Raw genomic sequence first — 25,566 nt, forward strand, 5'->3', positions numbered from 1 at the left:
TGGTTGAATGAGTTGCATTTCGAAATTTTTTATTCAAAATGCTCATTTTTCTACGTTTGTTACAGTTCGTTTTTTATGATTCCCATGAAAGGACTTTCAAACTTTAGTGTACAACCATGAAAATTGAAGCAGTGAACTACATCATCCTATTGAACATATATGTCATCAAAGCCTTGCATTGCTATATAATTCACACCACTATTTTTTCTTGGTTGCTGATTAGGCGACGCCTACATGAAATGCTAACATTACAACCAAGGGTAGAGTCAGGAATTAATACTACGGGGGTAAAAAAATTTAAAGATTTAATGTACGAATAAAATTTATATATAATAAGAAAAATTCATAATATAAGTTACCTATTGTAATTGTGCCCGACAATATTTTACAGCAAAAAATTCATCTATAATAGAATCTAGATCTATGAAATGTGATTTTTCATCCAAATTCAGAGAATTGGCCTTGAACCTCCTCAACTAGTTCAATAGCGACTAGACCCTCTTCTTAGCACGGTACTGCCTATTAAAATGCTTCACCTGCAAACCCAAAAATCACAAGAAACTAATAACCCATTTTTTAAATAACAAAAATAAACCGCAAAGTTGAAAGAATTTCTTATTGGAGGAAAATTACCCAATTTGGTCTGCATTTCTTAATTTACTTCTCATATGCCTCCCTGATTTTCTTGCATTTCGCTGGGTAAACATGAAATACTTAGATGCAGTCGACGGTTGGTTGTTGGCGGTCGGTTGTAGTTGGTCGACGATCAACGGCTGTGGGTGGGTGAAAAGATTTTGGGTTTAAAGATTTTGACAATTATTTCAATTGTGATTTTGCAAATGACGTGAAGAAAGATAGAAGAAATGGGTATTGATATAAATTAAATAAGTTTATGGTAAAATTGGGCCTAAAATTAAATAAATAAGTGGGCCAAAGATTGGAACAAAAAATCATTTAAGGAATTGAAGTGAGCTAATAGATTACAATTAAATCCATTTTTTATTTTTTATTTTTAGTTTACTTGAGCCTGGGCAACAGTGGACTACAGCCAATCGCCAAATCCACCCATGATTATAACATTGATAGCAAAACTTGTTTACTACATAAGGGATAGAATAGAAAATAATATAAATGTAAGCAAAACTAAATAATATATGTCAAACACACCATAATTTTAAATGAAAAGATTTATTTAAACGATAAAAAGGGCATGGTCAAAGCACTGCAAGAAAAGGATTCGAGATGTGATCTATAACACAAAAACGAAGCTACTGTACTACATAATGTAATCTAACATACCGTTCAGTGATGATAGTACAATTCAATTACTAATCAAAATAAGCTAACAGAAACTAACGATTGTCATGAAATAAGCAAACCCTTTAAATTCCTCTCCCTCCTCGCACTCTATGGTACAAGTTCGATCTCCATCTCATAACCTTCAATCTGATTGTCACCTCCGTGCTTGAATAGTTAAGGTGCCAAGTGTGACCTCGAGATGTTCGCATCAAAATTTCTGCCCTGACATCAATCTTCTGATTTATAATGTATCATGCAAAACTTAATCACGTAAAGATCACAATTGAGGCTACATCAATGTGAAATATAACATGTTAGGTGCTGCAACAATTAATTTGTGAAGCAAAATGAGTATAGAAATTTGAAGATATTTGAATAGAATTTAAATGTGATATAACTTCTAATCTGTGTTACCATGAAATGAAGATTAAAATATATCAAATACACTGATAAATAGAAGCATATACATCCCGTTCCTTTTTGCATTAGGCTACTGAACATTTCTTATAATCCATTCGTAAAATCAAAAGAATTTTAACAAAAGAGGAAATATACAAGTTTTGAACATAAATTTTACATAATTGATCATAATGTCAAGGAAAAACAAACACTGAGATTCCCGATCACAGCCAAAGAAATTATCTTAAATTATTTACATTTTAAACAGCTTATTAAAAAGCTTACAGAAGGAACGCCAACTAAGCTGGAAAACTAAAGTTCAATACATCATTTTGTAAGGAACTTTCTGGAAATATTTACACGATATGAACAGAAAACATCTAACGAGCAGCACTTTAATCTTGTTAAAATTTACATATTGGTGAGTACTTTACTTCTATTCCTCCAAGAAGCAAACAAGAAAAGTTAAACGGTAGAAACAGAGCTCCCTCATCATATACTCCTTAGAGACATGTAAGTTAGGACAAATTCTATTGCATCATGACACAATAATGGGGAATGTTCGATTTCAAGATCTGTTTGCCCCTGCCCTTTGAGTCTGCAATGCTAGAATTTCAAAAATTACGATTTAAAAAATGGATTTTCGGACATAATATATGGAGAAAATCACAGGATGAGATTATGTAGTCGATTTGCAATGAAAGAAGATTTCTTGGAATCAATTCTTGATTTCTTCTTGATCGCTGCTGCGATGGAGAGGATAAAGGTTGGGGATTTTTGGGCGTGATTTGTGGTGGGGTGTGTATAGTGATTGAAATGTCATGTTTGGTGGAGTGATGATAGCTTCTCTTTAATTAGTGATATGAGTGAATATATTTATTGGTTATCATTTTTACTCTATATGTTGTAGTAATTTTGGAACTAAAAAAGTTGAAATGTAAAATTTGAATATTAATTTAAATTGTAGTGACAGGTGTAATTTCTACTATTTTTTAACGCTTAAGTGTGCATATATGGTCAACGAAATGTGTTGACCGTTTTATTATGCGCATATCACATATGCAATGCGTTTCAAAAAAGTATCGAGCTTATGCAAGTATGTACAATGTATATATGTGCATTTTAGAACACTAATTTTGGACAAGGTAGAATTTTCTGGTGGGGTGATGAAAATATTTGTTAAGCTTGCATTGCCAAGTGATGCGACATAGTTGAATTAGGTTTGGCAGGTCAGTGTAGCGTTGAAAAATGGGATGTCGAAAAAACATGCTTTCAGGCCGGATAATTTGAATTCAAAAGGCACATTGTCGTTTGTGAGTAAGTGATAAGTATGTTTTTGCACACTTATTTAGGTCACAAATATGACTTAATAACAAGTAAAATGATTGAATTGTGACTTAATCTTGTTACATTTTGTGAATTGTAGGGAATACCGATGAACATGGTGAAATTCAGGAGAAAAGAAGCGAAAAAGAACTAAAATGACGCAAAGTGAAAGTTCAGGGACCAAGGTGCAATTATCCAAAAATTGACCCGATGAACAAATCGAGAAATTGATGAAGCCAAATGCCAATTGATGATATCTTGGGATGATGGAATGGAAAGAATGAAAAAAAGATGCCAAGAAGTGAAGAATTCAAGTAGAAGGACCAAAATGAACTTCTTCCATAGTTGGTAGCACTATACCCTCTATGCGGCCGCATAGAGGCAAGCTGATAGCTAAATGTCACAAAAACTTTACTCTATGCGACCGCATAAAGATGCTCTATGCGGTTGCATATAGCATTTTCAGGCCAAATCCGTAGTTTCCTTATTCCACCGAAACTTTTATGGAAACAATCTTTTTAAGGTCCTATATAAACGAAAACTCGACCAGAACGATGAGGAGGCCGTTTTTACAATTTTTGAGAGATTTTGAAGGAGAAACGAAGAGAGAACAAGAGGAAAACATCGCGCCAAGTAAAGATTCGATTGAAACTTGATTTGAGTGATGACGTTTTTTCAACTATTTTTGTATTTTTTTTTTTAACATGTTATGCTAGATTTTTCATTGCTAGAGATCAATGAACCTTGTAATACTACGTTTGATTTTTGATTTGGATATTTGACATATTTAAACGCGTGTTCCAGAATTGAATGATTTATTACGTTTTTATTTCCATATTATTATTGTGCACGTAATTATATGATTGTGGTGACTTGTTTTATGCATTCGAAAGAAGGAAAATAGGCTGGACATAGTATAAATCATCATAAGGTCCGATAGGGGATAGAAATATACCTCCATGCCTTGTGTGAATTGTTGGATATTCATGAAATCATAATGCATTCCGGTATGTTAGTATTCGTCATAGAGATATAGTCGAATCACATATTGGAATAAGTTTGGCATTGGTCGAGGGAGATTGCTAAATTAAAATAGAAATATTGATTAATCTTTTGTGGGACCGTGTGTCAAAATTGACGATTAAAAATTGAACGGGTATTGCTTGGAGATTTGTGATCCTAGTGCATTAGTAAATTCATTAATTCCATAAATTCTTATAAATTACATCCAAATCATTTTGTATTTAATATAATTCTTTCAGTCATAATTGCATCATAGTTTACATCTTCTTTAGCTAACTCACAATACATCAATTTTACTTTTGTGTTTCGGTTAAAGTCATAATAAGTTGATTTGAACTAATTCAATCCTTGTGGGATCGATACTTGGACTCATAGTCCATTTTACTACTTGTTAACGAATCGTACACTTGCGGTGGATTTTAAATCGAAACAAATAATTTCGTGAACAGTAAGACAACAGCATCGACGCCTATGTTGGCGCCGACTAGCGGGAACGGAATTTGAGGGCAAAATCGATGTGAAAGCGAAGGGAATACTTCGGAATTTTAGAGGGCTGCTCCTAGCTGTTTTGTCCCACTTTTAGGATTTTAGATTTTAGGGTTGTGGTTTTCCAATATACATCGGAATAAAAAATTAGGAGGTGAAATATATAATCTACATATGTCATTGTAGGTAAAATGCGTATTTTTCTTGTTCTTATTTTGGTTATAGTTACAATTATATGACAAAATTAATATTTTATTTTGATCGGTATTTTTGAACATTTGTACAACAACTTTTTTGTACGATAAAAGCAAGTTTTGTAATATAGACCTTCTTGACTGATCATGATTACGAAAGAAGGATGGGATGAATGATTGAAGAACCGTGCTGCTCTGCCAGGCCTGTAACAGGCTTGGTAGAGCACTTCATCTCATATTTGGGGGTTGGGGTGGATATTTTTTTAACAATGAGGAATTCATTGAGGTGAGAGAATGTGAGAGGAGGCCCTCTACTAGGCCTAGTAAAGGAGCTTAGTTCATGATTGAATATGAACTAGCCTTATCTTCTCGTATATTACGATTCAAAGCAAACGAAATTTGTAAATATATAAAATACAAGGGAAAATTAAGGGGGGCATTAAGAAAAGACATTCATAACTAATGTCTTTATTTTGATACTTATGTAATTTGGTTCCTTAGGATCCCAAATGTTTCAATGTTCTAGCTTTCCAGTCATTTTTTTTTTGTTTTTTTTTTTTTTGCCCTGCTTGACACACATTCTTTGAAAAAAAAAAAAATAATAAGGAAGTTATTTGATATAATTTCAATCACTCATTTTTCAATGAAATAATATTACACAAAAATCCATACTTTTTCTTATTTTTTAATTACACATTTTTCATCAATACACTATTCAAAAATACATTTTTATAAAAATAACATGGCTCAAACAAGGGCTTATCTATGATTATCACTAATAATCAACTTACATGCTCCATAACGTGGATTTTAAAGTATTTGATAATAATAATAATAATGTATTAGAAAGAGACAACATGAGCTTTATCAAATTACAAGAAATATCCTCACATTAAAAAATAAAAAATAAAGCCACACTAACATCCCCTATTTGTAGTTTTGAGTATTACATGTAATATACTCACTGACCATTATTTAAGATATATATCATCTAAGATTATGTTGATATATCGAAAATGATATTTTAAAAAAATGAATTTTTCTGTGGAACTAAATTATAAGAAAATAATTTTATACGTTATATAAAAGGCTCCTTAGACGTAGTTTAATTACGTAAAGTTTTATTTAATTTTATGTGGTATTAATTTTTTTTGAATATATATTTTTAGGTGAATGTTTAGCATAAGCTAAATGCAATGATATATTACATCAATTAATTGATGAATAAGTTCATGATAGGTCATTAATTAAATGATCGGCCTTAATTTGATGGATCGTGTCAAACCACGTACAAATGTGCAAGATATTAATGATTATATTGTTTAAGATATCATAATTATTAATATATCATATTAACACGAAGTTCTATTATATAACATGATCATCATATAAAAATAAATTTTGAAAGTGTATAATGTTTTAACATAAACCCTTTTTAGCTAATTTTTTACTTTATTATAAAATATTCATATTTATATTTAACATCTTGTTTTAGTGCAAGTTTTTAAAAAAAAAAAAATTGAAATTAGTAAAATTAGTTGTGACAGATCATCAAGTTTGTGGAGATCCTTAATTCATCACCATCAAATCAAACTAAAAAAGGTGGCTTTTTCCCAGCTCGTTAGGTGAAACTTCAATCCATTGAATAGAAAAAGTGAAAGCATTTTAAAGCAAAGCAAAAGATGATGTGCAGAAAGTGCCAGAGAAATAGTATTTCTTTGGAACAATTTATTAAGAATATTCGTATTTGATAAGTTGTGACATGATACAACCGACATTCGAGTGGATTGCTTCATAGATTGGTTTGATAATGTCCTGTTTCGAATGAATTTAGCTTAGCCGAACCATTGTCGGTTCAGTTTGATGTTCGAATGCTATGTTTCTCCTTTCTAGTCGAAAGGAACCATTGAGGGTTCAGCATGCAAGGAACAGATAAAATTTAACGACCTTCAATATATAACACGAGCATTGATTGTAGCTCAAGGATAATGTTACATATATTATTTCAGGTTGATCCTAATGCCCGATCTAGTATCAAAACCAGCACAAATTCAGCAATGAAATAAAACTGCAGCCGAGGAACAAGAAATAGGCAGAAAACCAGAAGTCATGTAGAAGAACAGCAGGCGTAAGTGCTCTTATTTTGCTTCGTTAAGTCAACATTAACCCGGTTGACAGACAATTCAGCCTTGTAGGAATCGGAGTTGAGAATTTTCCGACTAATATTGTTGAAGATCTCACGGATAACAATCTCAAAAGCCTTGTACACATTGGTAGAATCCAAAGCGGATGTCTCTATGAAAAATAATCCTTCTTCTTCTGCAAGGCTTTTCCCGTCCTCCACGCTCACCTCTCTTATGTTCTCTAAATCGCACTTGTTCCCGACCAGCATTCTTGCTACAGTTGTGTCACAATGAGCTGCATGAACAGGAAAGGTTAAAACTTGCTAAAGCACTTTATTGCATGTTTGGCACGGAACATTCAAATAAAACATTGAAAATGAGCCACTGACTGTCAACTGATCACTTGGTTTTTATTAATCATCATTGCTAAAACAGTTTTGGAAACATATTGTGGCAATCATATGAAAACCAGAAGAATTATTCCTTAAACTATTGTAAGTTTATGACACAACTAATCTCTCAAGAAAGATGAGACGACTTCATTTTGGTTGGTGAAAAGGACTAAGATCATCAACATTGTTCTGCCACTAGCTAAACGGAAAATCGAACATTACAGGGTAAATTAGAAGTACAATGATGTCTACATTTTCTTATCGTCCAAAATCAAACATAATTGGGCTGCCTAAAGACTCCTCGAATCACCACCATACTCCTTTTAACTTATGTTCGCATTGAGAAGGATACGGCTCAAAAAATAAATAAATACACAAATAAAATCCTGCATATATTCTCTATTATGACTAAAATCCATAGATACTGAAGTTAGATATCAGTGCCTATCAAGAACGTCCACGCCATTCCGATAACATTTGTTCCTACCCTCCAGCCATCGTTGTTAGAGTCATCGAGATTGAATCATTATGTATGCTTTCTTCAACGGGCTTTGCTAGGGTGACAGGGGCCGATTTGGCGCACCCCTACCAAATCAGCGCCCTGTCATGGCCCCTGCCCATTTATCAAAACCCTTCTTCTACACATTGCCTACCTAATTCAGCAAAAGTAACAACATATGCTACTTCCGAACTGCCAGCATTCATTCTTAATTTAATGCATCTAATTACTAACCACAACCTTCGAATTAGCAAAATGAAAGATAAATCTAAATAAATATAATAACAGAAGGGCACTCTCATGGTACCAACAGCAGGGTCAACCAAGGATCTAATTCAGCAAACATGTAAACCTCTAAAAATTGTAAAATAACCAGAGAGAGGAAGAAAAAGATAAGACATGAAAGTATCACAGAGTGACAGAGGAAGAAAAAGATAAGACATGAAAGTATCACAGAGTGACAGCAGAATCTTGAAATCCCAAAAAGGTCTAATTCTCTCCCAAACATCAAAACACCAGAAAATGTCACATCCCAAAAATGTAAAATAACAAAATACTCGCTGAATCCCTTTTCACCACTTCATAAGGTTTATTACTGGATCTAATCTAAAGCAACTAAATTATTAGCAAGAAGCACACAAGCATGATCAAGAAATGTCTAAAAAAGCTTACTGTTAAGTTCATCAAGCCATCTTTTGACATTCTCAAAAGTAGTCCTCCTGCTAATATCATACACAACAAGAGCCCCTACAGCCCCCCGGTAATAAGCAGAAGTGACAGCCCTGAATCTCTCTTGCCCAGCAGTGTCCCACACTTGGGCCTTCACCTCCTTGCCATCGATCTCCACCATCTGAGTCTGAAACTCCACTCCAATGGTGGCTTTAGAGTTATGGTCAAACTCATCTCTAGAAAAACGGGACAGCAAATTGGATTTTCCCACTGCTGAATCACCTATAACCACTATTTTGAACAAATACTCCTCCCCTGTTTCTTCTTCCCCCATTTTTTGCTTTATTTTTGCTGTCTTTCACCCTTCTTTTTTCCTTCCTCTGTCCGTAATTTGTGTGTGTGTGTGTGTGTGCAGGGGCATGGAGAAAAAAGGTTGGATTTTTAACATTAGAAAGTGGACTAATGTGAACTAGGGAAGGATTGGCTGCATAATTTACGGGCATTAAAAGTAGATTTTATATATTTAATTAATTTCTTTTTGTTTTGTGTAAATTTTAATATTTTTTAGTTCTTTGTGTCACCTATGAATACATATTAAGCCCATGATTGAGCCACGTTCTAAAAAAAATGTATTATTCACGTCAAACTAATAGAAAATATGTGGCTAAAAAATAAGAAAAAATTTTAAATTTATGTGTAATATTATTTTATTGAAAAATGTGTGATTGAAATGATATCAAATTATTGTTGAATAATGTATTTTTTTGAAAATAATATGGCTCAAACAAACCCTCATATTACAGGCTTATAGCAATTTAAGTACAGATTAACTATATTAATATACTTTGAAAATTTTGCTTTCACATCGGATCTTTTTTTGTTTTTTTGGTTTATGGTTTAACAATGCCATAAGAATGAGATCTGTTCATTCTATATAACTGGAAAATAGAGAACCGATTTTAAATTCGATCAAATTTGAACCGATTTTAAATTCGATCAAATTTTCTTACTAACATCCCAGGTGATGTGTTTTATTAATAACGAAAATAATATAGACTTAGGAGAGGACTCGGCCTTATCTCCAACTATTAATAAGAGAGAGGGAGACAGAGAGAAGGTCAAAAACTTCTATCTATACATTCTTAAGAAGTGATTAAACATGTCCATAAAAAATTAGAAATCTTTGAACCCAAACTAGGTGTCTTTCAGAAGAGAAACGTCCCTTGAAAGAAAGAAGTAAAGCTCTTAAATTTTTCCTCAAATGTATTCGCTAGGCTAATTTATTTCTTTATCAAGAACCTTGTGATGCCTTGTGTGTTAATTAGGTGGCTCATGTTTTTGTAAATGGGTGCATTGTCCCGTGGAAACATCAACTAGCCCATTCGGATATTGGGGGCAAACATAAGTTCAGGGAGTGGGGTAGAGCCCCACAGTACGATATTGTATTGTAATGATTCTTTTGGGGTTTTGGATTCTATATAAACAACCTTTAAGACTATTCAAAATTATGAATTATCTGCTTCATACAACAGTCAACGTAGGCATATTGTCGATTTTATTGTTCATGTTTTGTACAACAATGCGGAAGCCCTTATATTCAATCTTCTTTATTGCTCAATTCAATTTTGAATGTTCACATGTGTACATCAGTATATAGATGGAGCCAGTATTCAGTTTAACAAAGCTCTGTACACTATACATACAAGTTCTTTACATCTGCAAATGAGAGAAATTCTTCATCCTTTCAAGCTTCAGCAATTTTGTTGAGACATCCTCTAATGCTTTCTTATCAATTATTGGCCTTGCCAAAACTTCTAGGAAATGGAACAGCATCTCTTACATCATCGAGTCCAGTGGCATAAAGAACCAATGAATCAAATAAAAATGTGAAACCCGAACATTTAGCAGTTCCATGCCTGCGAAGATCTAGATACCATTCATACTGCTCTTTCGCCAATCCCATTTCAGTGATCCTGCAGTAATTTACACAAAAATTTTCTTTTGGAAGACCTCAAGGGGAGGATAATCTTGAATCTTGATTGTTTCCAAGTAAAGAAGACTTCACCTTGTACTTAATACATTGAAGCGTTCCTCGTTTTGGCTTCCTCTTATCAGAGTTCCAACCTGAAATTATCGATATAATTGCAGCTTGGAATAAGTTAACCTCTCAAGAAAATATAAAAAACAAACACCTACTTGATTTGATCAGAAATGTGTATGGTTTGTTCAAACCTTGGGTACAATTACGTCGAATGCTGCTACTGTTTTTTCATCATCATTTAAGCGCGTGTAGAAAGGTTTAATTTCTTTTGGGTGATTGTACATGATGACTGGCTTTTTATATATTTCATCTGCTAGATAGCTGCCACAGAAGATTTACAAGAAAGTAAAATCTGGTTAGCATCTGTACCTACCTTTCATGTTCTTCACTTAGAGAAACGCCCCATTCGACTTTTGTCTCAAATTGTTTCTCAGTGACCTGATACCAAACCAAAATCATAAGTTTGTGAATTTTAAGCCGTAAAGATTCAGCCAAGTGAACTTAGAAAAATTTAAAAGACATTTGCCTCATTCAGAAATTCGATCGCCTCAGTGTAAGAGATATATTCAACCACACCAGTTGCAATCAATTGAAGACGATCCACAATGGTATTGTCTATTCTCTTTGAGAGAAATTTTAGATCTTCAGTACTATTCTCTAAAATCCATTTGCATATGAACTTCAAAAAGTCATCTGCACAATCCACGGCATCCTGACAAAATTCCACAGAAATCAAATAGTTATATTTTAGATAGTGAAGCCATTTCATACAAGAGGGAAAGCATACCTCTATTTCTGAGAAAGCCATTTGAAGCTCGACCATCCACGCCTCAGATAACGATTTCCTGGACTCTATTTTGTTAGCTCGGAATCTTGGTCCAAAGGAATAAACTTTTCCCAAAGCACACGCGTAACTCTCCAAATGAAGGCAACCAGAAACAGTCAGAAACGTCTGGCATGAGAAGAAATCTTCAGAAACCTTATCTTTATTTCCACTGCTGGTAGGTTTTCCAGATTTCGCCTTTTCTTTTGCTTCCAACTGAGATACAAGCTCGGTTGTTTTCTTGAGATCCTGAATAGCTGCTGCCAATGCTTCTTTATTGCTATCTGTTCGTTTAAGTTCCTCGACTTGCTTTGTTTTTTCCTCGATCGAGACCTTCATAACTTCAAGTTCGACACCTCCAGCATCATCTGCGGTACTTTGGTTCTCTATCTTTCCTTTACCAGAAAGAGTAGTCACTTGAAAATTCTCGCTTGCTCCCTCACAATCAGTGCTTGTTATTATTGGCACTTGCACAAAAAGGAAGCCATTTTCTTGGAAGAAGGTATGAGTTGCTTGTGTAAGAGCACTTCGGATTCTCATAACAGATGCTACCTGTGAAAATTTAAGAAAATTCTTGAAAACCTAAGATTACAAAAGATAAACTCACAAGTTACTAAGGGAACAGATATTACAGTTGTTGTTCGTTGTCGAAAATGGGCAGAATCCCTCAAATTTGCCATGGGCAAACGTCTCTTCGATAAAGGATATCTGTCCTGATCAACTGTCCCAATATGAAGAATTTTCTCTGCTTTTAGTTCAATAATTTGCTTCCCCTGCGTTGATGGTTGCTGCAATATACCTTCTGCCAATATACAAGTCCCTATAGGCATAATTCTAACCGGAGGAGCTAGGGACGAGTCTACCACAACCTGAGCGATCACATAACAAATCAAAACATAAATTCGTATCAGAAATTTCAATTTCTTGATTGATCACCTAAAGAAGGCTTAAAAATTTGTAACAAGAAACAAATTTTTGATCAATTGTAAGAATCTAATTAGGTGTACCTGAAGATTAGCAACACAAGAACCATCACTAACTTGCAAGATTGCACCTGTAAGCTGTGGTGGCATAGGAAGATCCGTATCCAACTTATCACGAATTTGTTGCCCCGCACCTCCTAAAACCTTCAGAATACTCCGAAAAAATGGAAACCGAGATTGAAGAATTTCCACACAGGTTACATCTTTATGCACTCCAGCATCAGGAGCCGCCGTCACAGGGTCTTTACTTACCGCCCGGGAGGACTTTACCCATCCTCCAACCACCACTCTCTGGCCAATGAACCTAACACCACCATCACTTTGGCCAAATACAAATTTTAAAACTACCGTTTTGGAGTACTTTGGAAGGACCAATTGTGTTTCCATCGGGGCTTGTTCTGAGGGCTTTTTTGGATAAGAAAAATCTGGGGAAATTGAAGGGAACTTTTTTGTTGAAGTGATCTTTTGTTGGGATTGTAGTGTTGAGGAATATGATTGAGTTAGGATTTATATGAAGGGAAATTATGCTTTGCTTAAGAAGTATTGGGTGGATCACAGAGAGGAAGATGGAAGAAGGGATTGTTGGGATATCTGGGGGACAAGGTAAGGGATTGTTTCAGGGTATTGCCATCTACTTCAGGCTTGGAGGGAGAGACATGGACACGGGGTTTGGTATTCTTGAGAGGGAAGGAATTCGCGGGAGTTTTCATATTTCAACCGTCTTTTAAAGTTACATTTTTTATGTTTGTTTTGAAGCCAAGTAACATTTATTTATCCTAATAATGTCTTAGCTAAACGAGAGAAAAAAAGATATATTTTTATTTTTCAGAACAAGGTAATCATAATTCCACGTAAATGACACAATAAAGAAAAACTTTGTTTCTTTTTCTTTTATTCAATGATGAACAAAAATGACTCATAGGGCAATGAAAGAAGAGGAAGGTCCCTAAAGTTTTGAAGAACATATCAATTTAGTCCCTGGAGTTTTTTTCATTACACTATTCGACTATTAAAGGGCCTTTCAGCATACATTTATTGTAATTTAAAAATCATGTAAAACACCAAATATGTTGTTGAATTTTTTATTTTTATTTTTTGCTGTAAGAATTGCCGTTAACGCAGTTCATTAGAAATGCAAAGAATCTTCTTTTGACCTATGGTGAAGATCAAATCATTGAAATTTTCTAATATTTCAAAAGTACTAAAACCAATATTTCTGTCATCATTTAATTGATGTGTATTAAATAATTGAAATTCACTACTTAAACATGAATAAATAATATATGTCAATTAAATAGTAACATGAAGTACTGAATTTCAGCTAGTACTAGAAACTTTCATTATGCGCTTACTCTTAATAAGCATTTCTCATTCAAGATTCACCTTCAAAATGCAATTTGAGAAATAATTTTCCTGCATTACATGCAAAAATGGATTGAAAACCATTATTTCAGGATTGACATTTGCTATCATCACAGAACGGAGCCATCAAAATTCAACCATAATGACCAAATTTGCAGAACTAAAGAAAAAGTAGAAAGTTGCGCAACTGATAACAAATTTCAACTACTAAAAGAGGTTGTAAAATGATTTCTTTTGCGTTTGAATAGTCCAAAAAAATATTAATTTCAACAAACTCAAACTGCTCAAAGGACGCTAGAAAAGGAGCAAACATTCCATTCAGAAAACATAGAATAAGCAAATTTATAACACGAACAATTCGCTTCATATGGACAAGTTACATTTTCCTTCCTTAGACCATTGATTCTTTCCAACAGATTTGAGTCAAAATCCAGCATTCTCGAGTAGTTGGTTTCGTGATAAACAAAAAATTTGGTATAAAAAAATATAATGCAACCAAACCTAGCAGTCGAACGTTTATATGCCTCGAAGTACGCAAGGTAATGGCATGGACAGTACGGGATTTGTGATATCTTCCCCCTTCTCTCGATGGAAGCGAGAGCAACAAGTTGAAGAAGTTCTATATTTGATCATGACCATTTCATATCATTTAATTTATAAAGAGAGGCATGTATAAATTAATCATGTGCCAGGATGTTCTCCGATGAAGATGAAGGCGGCGATGGTGAAGATGACACCGCCGCATGATAAGATGATGATGCAAGTTGAGCTAGTGCTGGAATGGCACCACCTGCACAAATTCAAGTCCACAAGGGAAGACGTTAGAAAGCATTGAATCCTCTCAAAATCAGATTTCATTCATGCGAAATTATTATTTATACAATGATCATGCTTCTGCCGAAATCAATTTCGTTAATTCAACTCAGGATTGTCTTAACATAGAAGACTTCCAACAGAAATATGTCTAACGGGTGTATAAATCTTGTAAGAGAGATAGAAGTGGGTTTTCATGTAAACTTATTTCTCTAGATACGGAGCTGTAGTAGGCAATGAGGCATATTCACTGACGAGGAAGTATTTTTGGAATAATTTATTCTCTTATATTATTCAATTCAATTCAGCATTATTTCTTCTGATTGCCAGGTGTTTTGCAAGATATTTAGAACTGCACATAATTTAAGTAAACAAGGATTGACATTCAAGAGAGAACTCCTACCTGCCAACCCAGCACAAGCTGAAGAGAAGACAATGACGGGTGGGGCCTGGATCCATAAAAAGGTCGTGACATAAGAACAAAACCATAAAAACAGGGATGAAAAGGGAAAAATGATAGAGACTAAGCTTATGTTTGGCTCATGATTAAAATTAATTTATAAACACTCAAGCTACTTTGTATTCACACATTTTGAGGACCCACAGGCCACAACTACTATCCACTTATCTATTACATATTTCCATTTGTTTTAATTTAAACAATTTATAAATACCTCCCAAACATGCTCTAAATTTGGAAATGACATAGCGTGACTCGCCAGATAATTTTGTCAGAATAGAAACTTTTACACCCTAAACAGCCATTTACTCCACAATATACAACTAGAATCTCGACTTTAATCAGAGCAAAAGAAATGGTTATGAACAGTACATTTCCAGATCATACATCTTCAAGATGCTCGTATGTTGAATTTATGCCAACAATACTTCCTTTCCTTTATCTTTTTGTGTATAAAGACAAAAAAAATAGAAAATAATACAAATCAGATGGCATCTTCCACTGACTGCCACAAAAGATTTTCAACAACCTGCCTAGTCTTTAAAAAATGAAGCAACATAGCAATTGTCCTCTCCCTATCTTGTTTACAGCACACGAGGAACCAACTCAACTAGATCTTCTTCCTCAACTAATATCCAGTAGATGACTTCAGGATGAATACTGTTATACTGTCTTGTCAAATGAAAGAAAAAACAACTGGAGGCATAACTCTATAATGAGCAGTGACTGATTAACATATGTGCAAAATAAAGTTCTCCCAGCCCTGGATCTAACTGTTAATATCCTGTCCCAGGAAACTTTCAGATTATCCTGTCATATCTCTCTGCTCTTTACACTAAACAATAAGGCATCCTCATAACAAATAAATAGAATCCACCAAATTCTAACTTCACCTCAAAAGAAATTTGCCATTTCTACAAATCTGATATATTTGAAGGGATTAATCACAACAGATCATTTAAACTTCAAAAACATTTTCCCCGCACCAAATATCCTCTCAAACCTGCCTTTCCTCACCCATATCAATTCTCAAAACCTAACTCATAGTATATTCCACATTCTAGTAGGGTAAGCTTCATATTGGTATCATGCTCAATTGGAGAGTAGTTGGAGATGATTATGGGTCCACAATAACAAACCACTTCCTATCAACCAAGAAAGAAGGGAAATATAAGGAGAAATGAGGTTCAACAAGGAGGTTGAGTTACAGGCTTCAGGGCAAAACAACGAGTGTGAGATGGAAGCACTTACACTGATGAGGAAATGCAACCACATAGGTCCTTTGATCCACCTCTGAACAATTGGCGTGGCTGCAGAAAAATTATAAAGGGAGTATAAAGTCAGTCTGAAGACTATGATCTTCCTCACATCATTTTTTCAGTTAATTCTTCTAACTGTTTTTTATATTCTTCATACTCTTCACCTGTTGATTCTAAGAATTTTTGTTCTATCTCTTCTACATTTGTAATCATATATTGTTTTTCTTCATGCTTTTTTCCTTTATTATTTTCTTTTTGTATTGTCCTAAAATCTTGGGGTGGATTAATTATAATCTTATCTTTTCTTCTAAGGTTTTTATCTAATAGGGCATTTCCTATTTGTAGATTATGTTCTAAATTCTCTAATCTTTTATGTATATCTCCAAAATTTTCATTTGTGGTATTCTTAGGTAAATAAGGATAACTAGGTTTTTTATGTTTTTCAACTTTTTTCAAAAATTCTTCTATTATATTTTCTTCGTCTACTATATTCATCATGATTTTTGGTTCGTAACATGGCTCTGATACCATTTCTTCGGAGTGTACAGCGGAGGGGTTAATATTTTTTAGCCAATTAAATTTTTCATAAGTATTTAAAATATCACAATAGAATTTATAAAATTCACTATTTTTTACCAATATTTTTTCTTTAATAATTATATTTAATTCTTTAATTCTTCTTCTTAAATTAAGAATTAATTTATATATATCTTTTTCCATTTTGATTGCTTCATTATCTATGGAATCATTTTTATTTTTTAGTTTTGGGTCTAGATATTCTATAAAGAAGTCTTTCAGATCTTCTTCCAAATAAATTAATTCGTTTTCTGTAGCAGTTTTTAGGTCAATAAAATTTTGTATAATATTTGGATTTAAATTTATTAAGAAATTTTGATTTATATTTCTTTGAGGACTTATTTCAAGGTTTTTAGACATTGTAGTGGCTTTGGTTGCAATTTCTCTGTTAAGGGTATTTTTGGAAAATTGATTGTTTGGAGACTAGTTTTCAAATGTTTTTATTTCTTAGACTAATTTGGAAAATCTTCCTTTTATTTAGGTTATTAAGCTGTATTTCCCTAACTATTCTCACTCTTCAATCTCCATTTCTATAGTGGCACAATCCCAACCACATCGACTTCTACCCTCCATTTTCCAAAGAAGTGCAAACCCCATCACCACCAATAACCCTATAAAATTCAAGATCATATCGAGCTATAAATCAGGTATAAGCGCCTGGAAACCCCTTCAACGGAGAGATAAAAAGGAAATACAAAGCGTATTTTTCGACAAAAAATGTAATATATATATATATATATATATATATATAACTTTACATTTTTTTACATCTACTCATGGGATCACAAAAGGCAAAATGCTACCATTTCACTTACTCCATTTTTTAAAGATGAATAGAATTTGAATTTAGGGGGGTGTATTCAATTGGGACTTTTGAAAACTTTAATAGACTTTTTTTAAGTGATGACTTTTGTGAATTTCGTGGATCTTTCATTTTTAAAGATGAATAGAATTTGAACTTAGGGGGTGTATTCAATCGAGACTTTTGAAGACTTTAATAGACTTTTTTTAAGTGATGACTTTTGTGGATTTCGTGGATCTTTTAAAGATTTTTATGAAATTAGTGGAAGTCTTTCGTAAACTTCTATAAATTTTCATTTAAAAAATTTTATAAACTTTTATGGAATTCAAAAGACTTTCGAAAACTTTCATTTGAAATAAAATTCACATGAATCTGGTATGAAATTCTTTAGTTCCCATAATTCTCCTTTTCCTTCCCCGTCTTCTTCCCATATAATAAGAGAGAGAAAATAAAAATAAATGGAATATAGTAAATAGACAAAAATAAATTTTAACATGTCCATAGATGGTTAAAGGAAAGAAAGATTGGAAAAAACTGTTTTTTTTTTTTTTTTTTTGTGAAAGTATCTCAAATTTTCGTGATTAATTTGAGACAAATTTTAAGATATTAAATGAGTACTTTCTGCTTAAAAGTTAGAAAATTTGAATACCACAAGACTTATAAAGAATTCTAAAAAGTTTTAATTAAATACACCGTAATTTTTAGAGACTTTTTAAAAGTCTATAAAAGTCTTAATGGAATACACCGTGACTTTTAAAAAGTCCCAAAAAATTTCAATTGAATATCCCTAAATTTTTTAAATTTCAAAAATTCATTAAAAATTTCAATTAAATATACCCCTAGATTCATGAAAATATAATTTAGGATATAAAAATAATTTTTAGAATATCAATTTACACTAATTTTAAAAATGGAGATGATGTTAGACCAAATAACATCTTAACCTCTTGCTACAACCTAATCCCCTTCTCTGGATAACGGAGAAAAGAGCATGGCTTCTTCTCTCATCGCCTCTCAAACCTTCATCCTCCAAAACCCCATTAATTTTCTCTCACAGCACCACTCCCTCACCGCTTTCTCCTTCCCCTCCACCTATAACCGCCACCTCCTCCCTGCCGTCTCAAAACCCAAAGTCCTCTCTTTCTCCCGATACCCAAAACCCTCAAAATCAAAAATCTCGGTATTCTTTTCGGCTCCACATGCACATCCAGATATAAAATCTCCCCCAAACCGAAATCCATCTCATGATTTGCTCTCCGGGTCGACTCGGACAATCACTACTCTCTTTGCCACGGCCCTAATCGCCTCAAAATTCTTGGCAGGCGGTATCCTAAATTTGGCCGTGCAATTGAAAGAACCCCTGTTTTATACCGCCGGCCCGGCATTCTTCGCTGCGATGAAGGACGTCCCTACCGGGTCGTTGAACACGCCGTTCACGGTGGTGGCGGCCGGGATGGCGAAATGGCTGGATATTTATAGCGGGGTTCTGATGGTTAGGGTTTTGCTCAGCTGGTTCCCTAATATTCCCTGGGACAGGCAGCCTCTGTCTGCAATTCGGGACCTATGCGATCCGTACTTGAATCTTTTCAGGAATATAATCCCTCCAATTTTCGATACACTGGATGTTAGCCCACTTTTCGCCTTTGCAGTTTTGGGAACGCTTGGCTCAATTCTGAACAGCAGCAGGGGAGCTTACTGAGTATTTTCTAAAATTTTGTAGTTTTTGATAATGAAATTGCGTGCATTTTGGGTCTAATTTGTTGGGGTGTAATAGTTTTTGTAGCATCTTTGTTATAGTTACACAGAACTGGGTAAATTACTTGAAATGCTAGATCTTTCGATGGCTTCATAATTCGTTACATGGCCAATTGATTGGTATTAATACTTTAGTTTATGTAGCATTTTGAGGTTTCTTCTGACGATCTCTTCTCTAATTGACTATAGGAAGTTCTTCTACTCTTGTTACTTGGCCAATTGATTTGTATTAATACTTTGGCGGCATGGGAGGATTAGATATTACTGAATGAATTCCAAGGAAAAGAAGCTAAAACGCTGTTCATTATAATATGTAATCTTACCCAATACTTCATATAACGGTTTGAGATAATTTGCATGTGGTGTTTATAGACAAATACTTGACCTTTCTGGTAATGTTCTTCAGCTGTTTTATAATTTTAGTAGTTCCGTTTGTGATGGAGACAATTCCATTGGGTTTTGGGCTTCAACATTAATATTGTTTATTAGTTAGTTAATTTTTTTCCCATTTGAGACAGACAAATAGGACACCAAGTAGCTATCCTGTTTCTCTGATTTAAACCGTGTTTATCCTTCTGGGAGATTTCTTAATTGTGCACATATTAAAAAGTTTCCAGTATTCATCCTTGTTGTCGAGATAGCTTGCGGTGATTCAAAATAGGACTCCTATATCTTTGTCAAGTCTCCTATTTCTGTTTGTAAAGTAGAAAATTATTCAAGTGCAGTTTCTTGACTCTTATTATCAGAAAGTCCAAGTAAACGGTGTAAAGATTACGGTTGTTCTGGAAATTTGTTAGTTTCTTTCCAAGATTGCTCCAATTCCTTTGGATTATGGAGATAGGCTATATTTGACATTTGAGGAGATTGGATTTTTCTCGTGTCTCTCTTGGTTTGCTCATGGACTGAGCTACAAAAACCATATATCTTATTTTTCCTTCTCTCCATACGATTTCAGTCTACTTATAATAAGGATATTGGTTTCAGGAATCTTTTAAATTGCTTTGGTAATTCTTCCAGAAATTAACTAATCAATATTAAACAACCTTGTTGATTCCAGTCAACATGAAAGAAGAACACCACCACAAGGAAAGTCATGGATATACACACAAATTACATAAATTGAGCGAAGTAGGCAGGATCTAGACAAAATTTCCCTTTCCTTTCAGCTAAGCTACTTTGATAGAAACCGCAACCATTTAGACCAAACCATAGATGGAGTCATGTTCTCCATATGTCTATATAAATAAGCACTCATAATACATCGAAGGCATCATGGGTCTCACTCCCATCTGAGCGTAGGTCAAGCAGGGTGTTAACTTCTTTCTGTCAAAGAAGTTTAATTCTTATCATTTGCACCCTTGCCTTTCTTTCTTACTGAACTTGCACTTAGACTGTGTTTCTCTAGCAAATGACTTTAGCATCTGCAGAAAGCTCTCAAGTTTTGCTTAACGGGAATCTATGCAGTCCCCTGAAGGCTCAAACTGATGGATGATGCTAAACAAACAAGCCACGTTGTCCTAGTCCGTCTAGAATAATTCTAAACAGATGCACAAGTAACATCTTTGAGTTTTGGTTTGAGCTCTTACCAAATCTGTCTCTTCATATGATTTGAGTATCGTATCAAGATTTGACAAAGAGTAATCATTCAGCCACCTATAAATATAATCCTTATTTTCCAAGATAACAGGCATCCTTTCTATAAAAATAACACAAATAAACTATTTTGTGAGTCAGATGCATCACTTAGGTGCTTTATAAATGCAGAAGTTCCAAAGTTACATACATCGCAGTCCTGTGAAACTTGGACGAGTCTAGATTAAGTGGGCCCAAACATGGGCTTAATGGTTAGAGTTCTTAAGACTGACAATATACATTAAGTGGGCTTTAAAGAGAATAATAAAAACACTGCAGAACCATGGTGCCATCCCAGAGATGATGATGATGATGTAGTCACAATAGTGAAGGTATACAGGACTTCTCCTGTACAGGGAAGAAGAAAAAAAGGATTAACTCTGGGGATGTATTTAGGGGAAGAGTCTGAGAAAGCATACAAGATCCAGGAACAAAATCCATGTCAATTGTTCAAAAGAAAAATGTATTTACAAGTTTAAAAAATTGTTTTAATCGGTATTTCACCTTCTGGATTTTTCCAAGAATCGAATAGAGAAGCAAAGACCAGGGGAGACCATCCTTAAAGTATGAGGTTGCTTTCGAGGGCCATCTTTTTTCCAATGAGTATATCTGATCACAAAATTGGTGCACATCACGAAAAAAACAATTGACTAACATAACTATAACCGAAGAAATATAAATAAATCAACAGCTTGTTAGCTATCTTGTCAAATATTTGTTGGCCAGATGAAAATCTATTGCAGCTTAGAACAACCAAAATTGGGTTAATCTGCTTGGACAGTAGGCCCTGTCCGTCCAGCAAGGTTCACCAGAATTTCATCATTTTGTCTGAGTGCGGGGTCTGGGGTTTGTTCCATTTACCCAATATCCGTCCAGCAAGGTTCACCAAAATTTCATCATTTTGTCTGAGTGCAGGGTCGGGGGTTTGTTCCATTTACCCAATATACAGAATTGTGGGATTAATTAATATAATTGGTATCTGCTGAGAAAATTTTGAAGAAGGAAAAATGGACAAAAATTAGAAGACTAGAGGAGCAATATCAACAACTAGAGTGACTACTAGATATGGAAATACTTGCATAGGACATATTAGGGGTGGCAATCAGCTTGATCCTTATAATCATTCACACTATTGTTAGGAACAAGACAACGTAAAGAAGCATTCACACTATTTTTTCTATTACCTTGGTACTAAACATTGAGTAGTTATATATATCAAGTTTGATGAAATTAAGATTGATTAGGTACCTAGACGGGTCAATGCTATTGCTAACACAATCGTCCAATTATCTTCGACTTCTGACACTTCGAATAAAAAATAATAATCATAATGTTTGATTGTGCATTTGAATGTGGCATACATATATATACAGACCAATTGATAGTTAAAGTCACACTACCATAATCCATTTTTTCTCTTCAAAGAATTTCTTATATATAGATAAATTCATTGTGGCAAATTGAGAAATCTTGTTTCATGATCATTACTTGTTCGTATTGGGAATCAAGCAAATTTTCTATGAAAGGAAAATGATTCATTGGGTGGGATTACGATTCAAAGGGCTTATAAACTCTTAGAGAAGGATCGATATAAGCCCAAAGAATCTCTCATCAGAGAATTCCCTTGTTACAAAAAAGTTAAAAAGGACAAAGGAGAAGGGAAAGGGTTGATTTAGGAGAAAGAAACATAAATATTTAGGTTGACACCAAGTTTGACCAAAAGAATGTTGGGTATCAAGAAAAGTTATCTAAACATGTTCATTCTTATTTCATAAATATAGGTTTATTTTTCTCCTTAAAGGGTCAATTCCCCCCATGCCGTTGCCCTCTTCTTTTTCATGTGCAAGAAAGCCAAACTCAAAAAAAAAAAAAAAACCTATGTACGGCATCTCCACAAAGGCTACGCTGCAACATCGGGCAGAAACCTCAATGAATACAATATTCTACCACAGACAATTTTAAAGAAATTTGAAGAAGGAGTACTCTTTTTAGTTTTATCATCTTTGTTTCTGTTACTTAGCAAGGTCTTCCATTGAATCAAACGCTGCAAAAAGATTTCTTAGGAGAAAGAAAAATACTCACAAATTTGCATATTTTTAAGACATATAAATGATCTAATGAACATTAATACTCATCTTGTATAGATATTGTCTCATTGATTAATAAATTAATCATAATTTAGCAAATACTTAAATGTGTGTAGTTACTAGTTCACGTAATCCAACCCATACTTGGTCCGGTAGAACCAAGTGAAGATGTGAATCATAACCTAGCTTATACGTCACACATCTAACCAAACATGCAATTGCATAATATTAACCAAAATCTCACCAATTTTTGCTTGTTTTATTCTTGATAATATTGGAAAAAGCAGCAAATGATTTTTGTGTTCAAATCTCATTCCCTACTTCTAATGAAGAAATATTCTAACATGCATCGACCATGTATATATATTGAACAAGTAAACAAAGCATGCAAACATTACACTACGAGACATTAACTTTTTTCACAAGCATTGTAGTCGCAAATTCCAAAGATATTCCATCCAACGGTAAAAAATATTCCAAAACAGTTGTTACTACAAGAATTTTTAATTCTTATCATTATCACCAGATAATGATTAATTATCTTCTTGGACCAAACACTTTCTTGCCTCTGCACGCTATTGAAAACCAGTGATTTATATTTTTTCTCTCATTTTTGCATATATTTACTGAATCCCATCAGCTTTTCACCATTTTCAACAGACACGAGCCGGGAGCAGACAGCTTGAAAAGAAACCCCACGCCTTCTTCTGCACAACAAAAGAAAAGGCAACAAATTAATAAACTTTATAGCTTGTTTGATATCCATTTTTTCTAAAAATATATTTTTCTTCGTTCTTTTCAATTACTCATTTTTCAATAAAATAATATTATACGTAATTCAAAATTTTTTCTTTTATTTTGAATTATACATTCTCCATTAATCTACTATTTCAAAATACATTCTACACTAAAAATGGAGCCCAAGCGACAAGCATAATGTTAAGTTGCATGTTCAAGAATTAAAATCATGTTTGACTGAGGTTAAAAGCAATTCTTTGTTTAGAAACATGTTTAAATAAATAAATAATCCTTTTTAGAGTAACTATTACGTCCTTCACTTCGATTAATAAAATCGTGTTTATTTTAGAATATAGAAACATATAATTAAACCTTCTATATAACCCCAAAAAAGTGAAGACTGTAAGAATGCAGATATTCAGATTGTTTAATGTAAAAGTCTAAGGCCTGAGGTTTTAGCCTAAGCTTAACTGCTTTCCTTGAACAATGCTATGCCATAAAAATATGAGAAAAAGCAAAAGATTATGGCTCATAATAAAGTATTAATCTTTATTACTGCTTTTAATGATCCTTTTTCTTTGACAAAATTTGTGCCAAAAATCACATAAAAAAAGTAGTCTTTAAATCTGGATAACCATGTAGTTTTTTGCTGTAGTGGGGTGGCGTGGAGGGGTTGCAGATGGCTTACCTTTTTGGTTTGTGCGCGGAGGAGCGCCGGCGAAATCTTGTATAAATCTTCATCCACCGCCTTGGGTGGTGGTCTTGCTGGTGGCGATGCCGTGACAGGAGATGGTGATGCTTTCATGTCACTGTCATTATCACACACCACCCATGTTGCTGCTTCCTTTTTCTCTTCTTTTTCTTGAGGATAACCTCTTTTTGCCTGCATTTTAAATAACAATCAGAGCTTCATAATGAGAAGTAAAAAACAGAAAATTTGTCTTGATAATTAACATTGTGGCTTGTGTAGAAAATGCAAGCGAGGTGGGGGTACGGGGGCTTACTCGGCGGCGAGGAACAACAATCATGGCCGGAGTAACAACATCATTCTCGTACAAATCTCCGGCAACGTACAAATCCCGATCTTCATCGGAGTAGCTATACCGGCAAACCCCAGCTTGTCTTGCAGATTCAAAGCACTGTGTAAATGGAAGATCATCGTTGCAATCCCAGCTACCAAAAGCTGGAACATGGCTCCTCCTAAAGTAAAATTCCTACACATCATCATCAAGAACACAAACAAGTCATAAAAATATGAAAAATTACACTGCAAATTGCTTGAAATATAGAGCTTACACTTACATCCATTATCTGTCAACGAAGAATTTTAGAGAATCTTGGAGATATATGAGGTTGACTTGTTAGAGAGAAGCGTAGAGAATTTGTAACAATTTTTTTTTTCTTTCTATTAGTTGTTGCTTTCCAGTTCGTGGGCACGGGGAATTTAAAGGGAAACGGGAGAAAAATTAGCTGAAGTGGTGTCCTTTCTTTGTTTCTTCGGTGGAATAAAAAAATAGCAAAAGTACTAAAGAGGTTGGGTGGGGTAGGGTACGATTGGTTGAGTTGAATTGTGCTGTATATACATAATAATTTATATATACACACGAGTAATTAGATATGATTGAATCAGAATTTTTTTTAATTAAATAAAAAAAAAGTTCCATTTTCTTGTTCACACCTTTTCTACTGCCGCGAGCAGTGAACAGAAGTAAAAAATAAAGAAAAAGCAACAAGCCCAAATACCCATGTTTAAACAGTAGCTGACAAATCGAGAGATAAGTAAGGTGGGGGTGGGGCAAGGTGGGTAAGAACAAAAGAGTGTTCT

General features: G+C 34.0%; 5 protein-coding genes across 5 annotated transcripts; 1 reads left to right on the plus strand and 4 right to left on the minus strand.

The window, feature by feature from the left end:
• Positions 1 to 6,647: 6,647 nt before the first annotated feature.
• Positions 6,648 to 8,879, minus strand: LOC111371292 (ras-related protein RABA5b-like). The gene is made up of 2 exons (XM_022993191.1): positions 8,414 to 8,879; positions 6,648 to 7,145 (listed from the first exon to the last, which is right to left on the minus strand). Exons 1-2 carry the CDS (start codon positions 8,742 to 8,744, stop codon positions 6,835 to 6,837), a joined length of 642 nt encoding a protein of 213 aa, XP_022848959.1. The 5' UTR covers positions 8,745 to 8,879; the 3' UTR covers positions 6,648 to 6,834.
• A 1,098-nt stretch (positions 8,880 to 9,977) lies between these two features.
• On the minus strand, positions 9,978 to 13,725 carry LOC111371293 (asparagine--tRNA ligase, cytoplasmic 2). Its single transcript, XM_022993192.1, has 8 exons — positions 12,282 to 13,725; positions 11,907 to 12,143; positions 11,239 to 11,826; positions 10,978 to 11,163; positions 10,825 to 10,889; positions 10,643 to 10,772; positions 10,476 to 10,534; positions 9,978 to 10,383 (listed from the first exon to the last, which is right to left on the minus strand). The coding sequence occupies exons 1-8, from the start codon at positions 12,642 to 12,644 to the stop codon at positions 10,200 to 10,202; spliced, it is 1,812 nt and encodes a 603-aa protein (XP_022848960.1). The 5' UTR covers positions 12,645 to 13,725; the 3' UTR covers positions 9,978 to 10,199.
• A 186-nt stretch (positions 13,726 to 13,911) lies between these two features.
• On the minus strand, positions 13,912 to 17,300 carry LOC111371845. Its single transcript, XM_022994015.1, has 4 exons — positions 17,242 to 17,300; positions 16,144 to 16,255; positions 14,836 to 14,881; positions 13,912 to 14,409 (listed from the first exon to the last, which is right to left on the minus strand). Exons 1-4 carry the CDS (start codon positions 17,298 to 17,300, stop codon positions 14,297 to 14,299), a joined length of 330 nt encoding a protein of 109 aa, XP_022849783.1. The 3' UTR covers positions 13,912 to 14,296.
• A 1,153-nt stretch (positions 17,301 to 18,453) lies between these two features.
• LOC111371294 (ylmG homolog protein 1-2, chloroplastic-like) lies at positions 18,454 to 19,485 on the plus strand. Its single transcript, XM_022993193.1, has one exon. It carries the CDS (start codon positions 18,521 to 18,523, stop codon positions 19,226 to 19,228), a length of 708 nt encoding a protein of 235 aa, XP_022848961.1. The 5' UTR covers positions 18,454 to 18,520; the 3' UTR covers positions 19,229 to 19,485.
• A 3,949-nt stretch (positions 19,486 to 23,434) lies between these two features.
• LOC111371295 lies at positions 23,435 to 25,215 on the minus strand. The gene is made up of 4 exons (XM_022993194.1): positions 25,044 to 25,215; positions 24,746 to 24,955; positions 24,430 to 24,624; positions 23,435 to 23,710 (listed from the first exon to the last, which is right to left on the minus strand). The coding sequence occupies exons 1-4, from the start codon at positions 25,047 to 25,049 to the stop codon at positions 23,657 to 23,659; spliced, it is 465 nt and encodes a 154-aa protein (XP_022848962.1). The 5' UTR covers positions 25,050 to 25,215; the 3' UTR covers positions 23,435 to 23,656.
• Positions 25,216 to 25,566: the final 351 nt, after the last annotated feature.

This window comes from Olea europaea, chromosome 22, assembly GCF_002742605.1.
Source record: "Olea europaea var. sylvestris chromosome 22, O_europaea_v1, whole genome shotgun sequence".
Lineage (NCBI taxonomy): Eukaryota > Viridiplantae > Streptophyta > Magnoliopsida > Lamiales > Oleaceae > Olea > Olea europaea.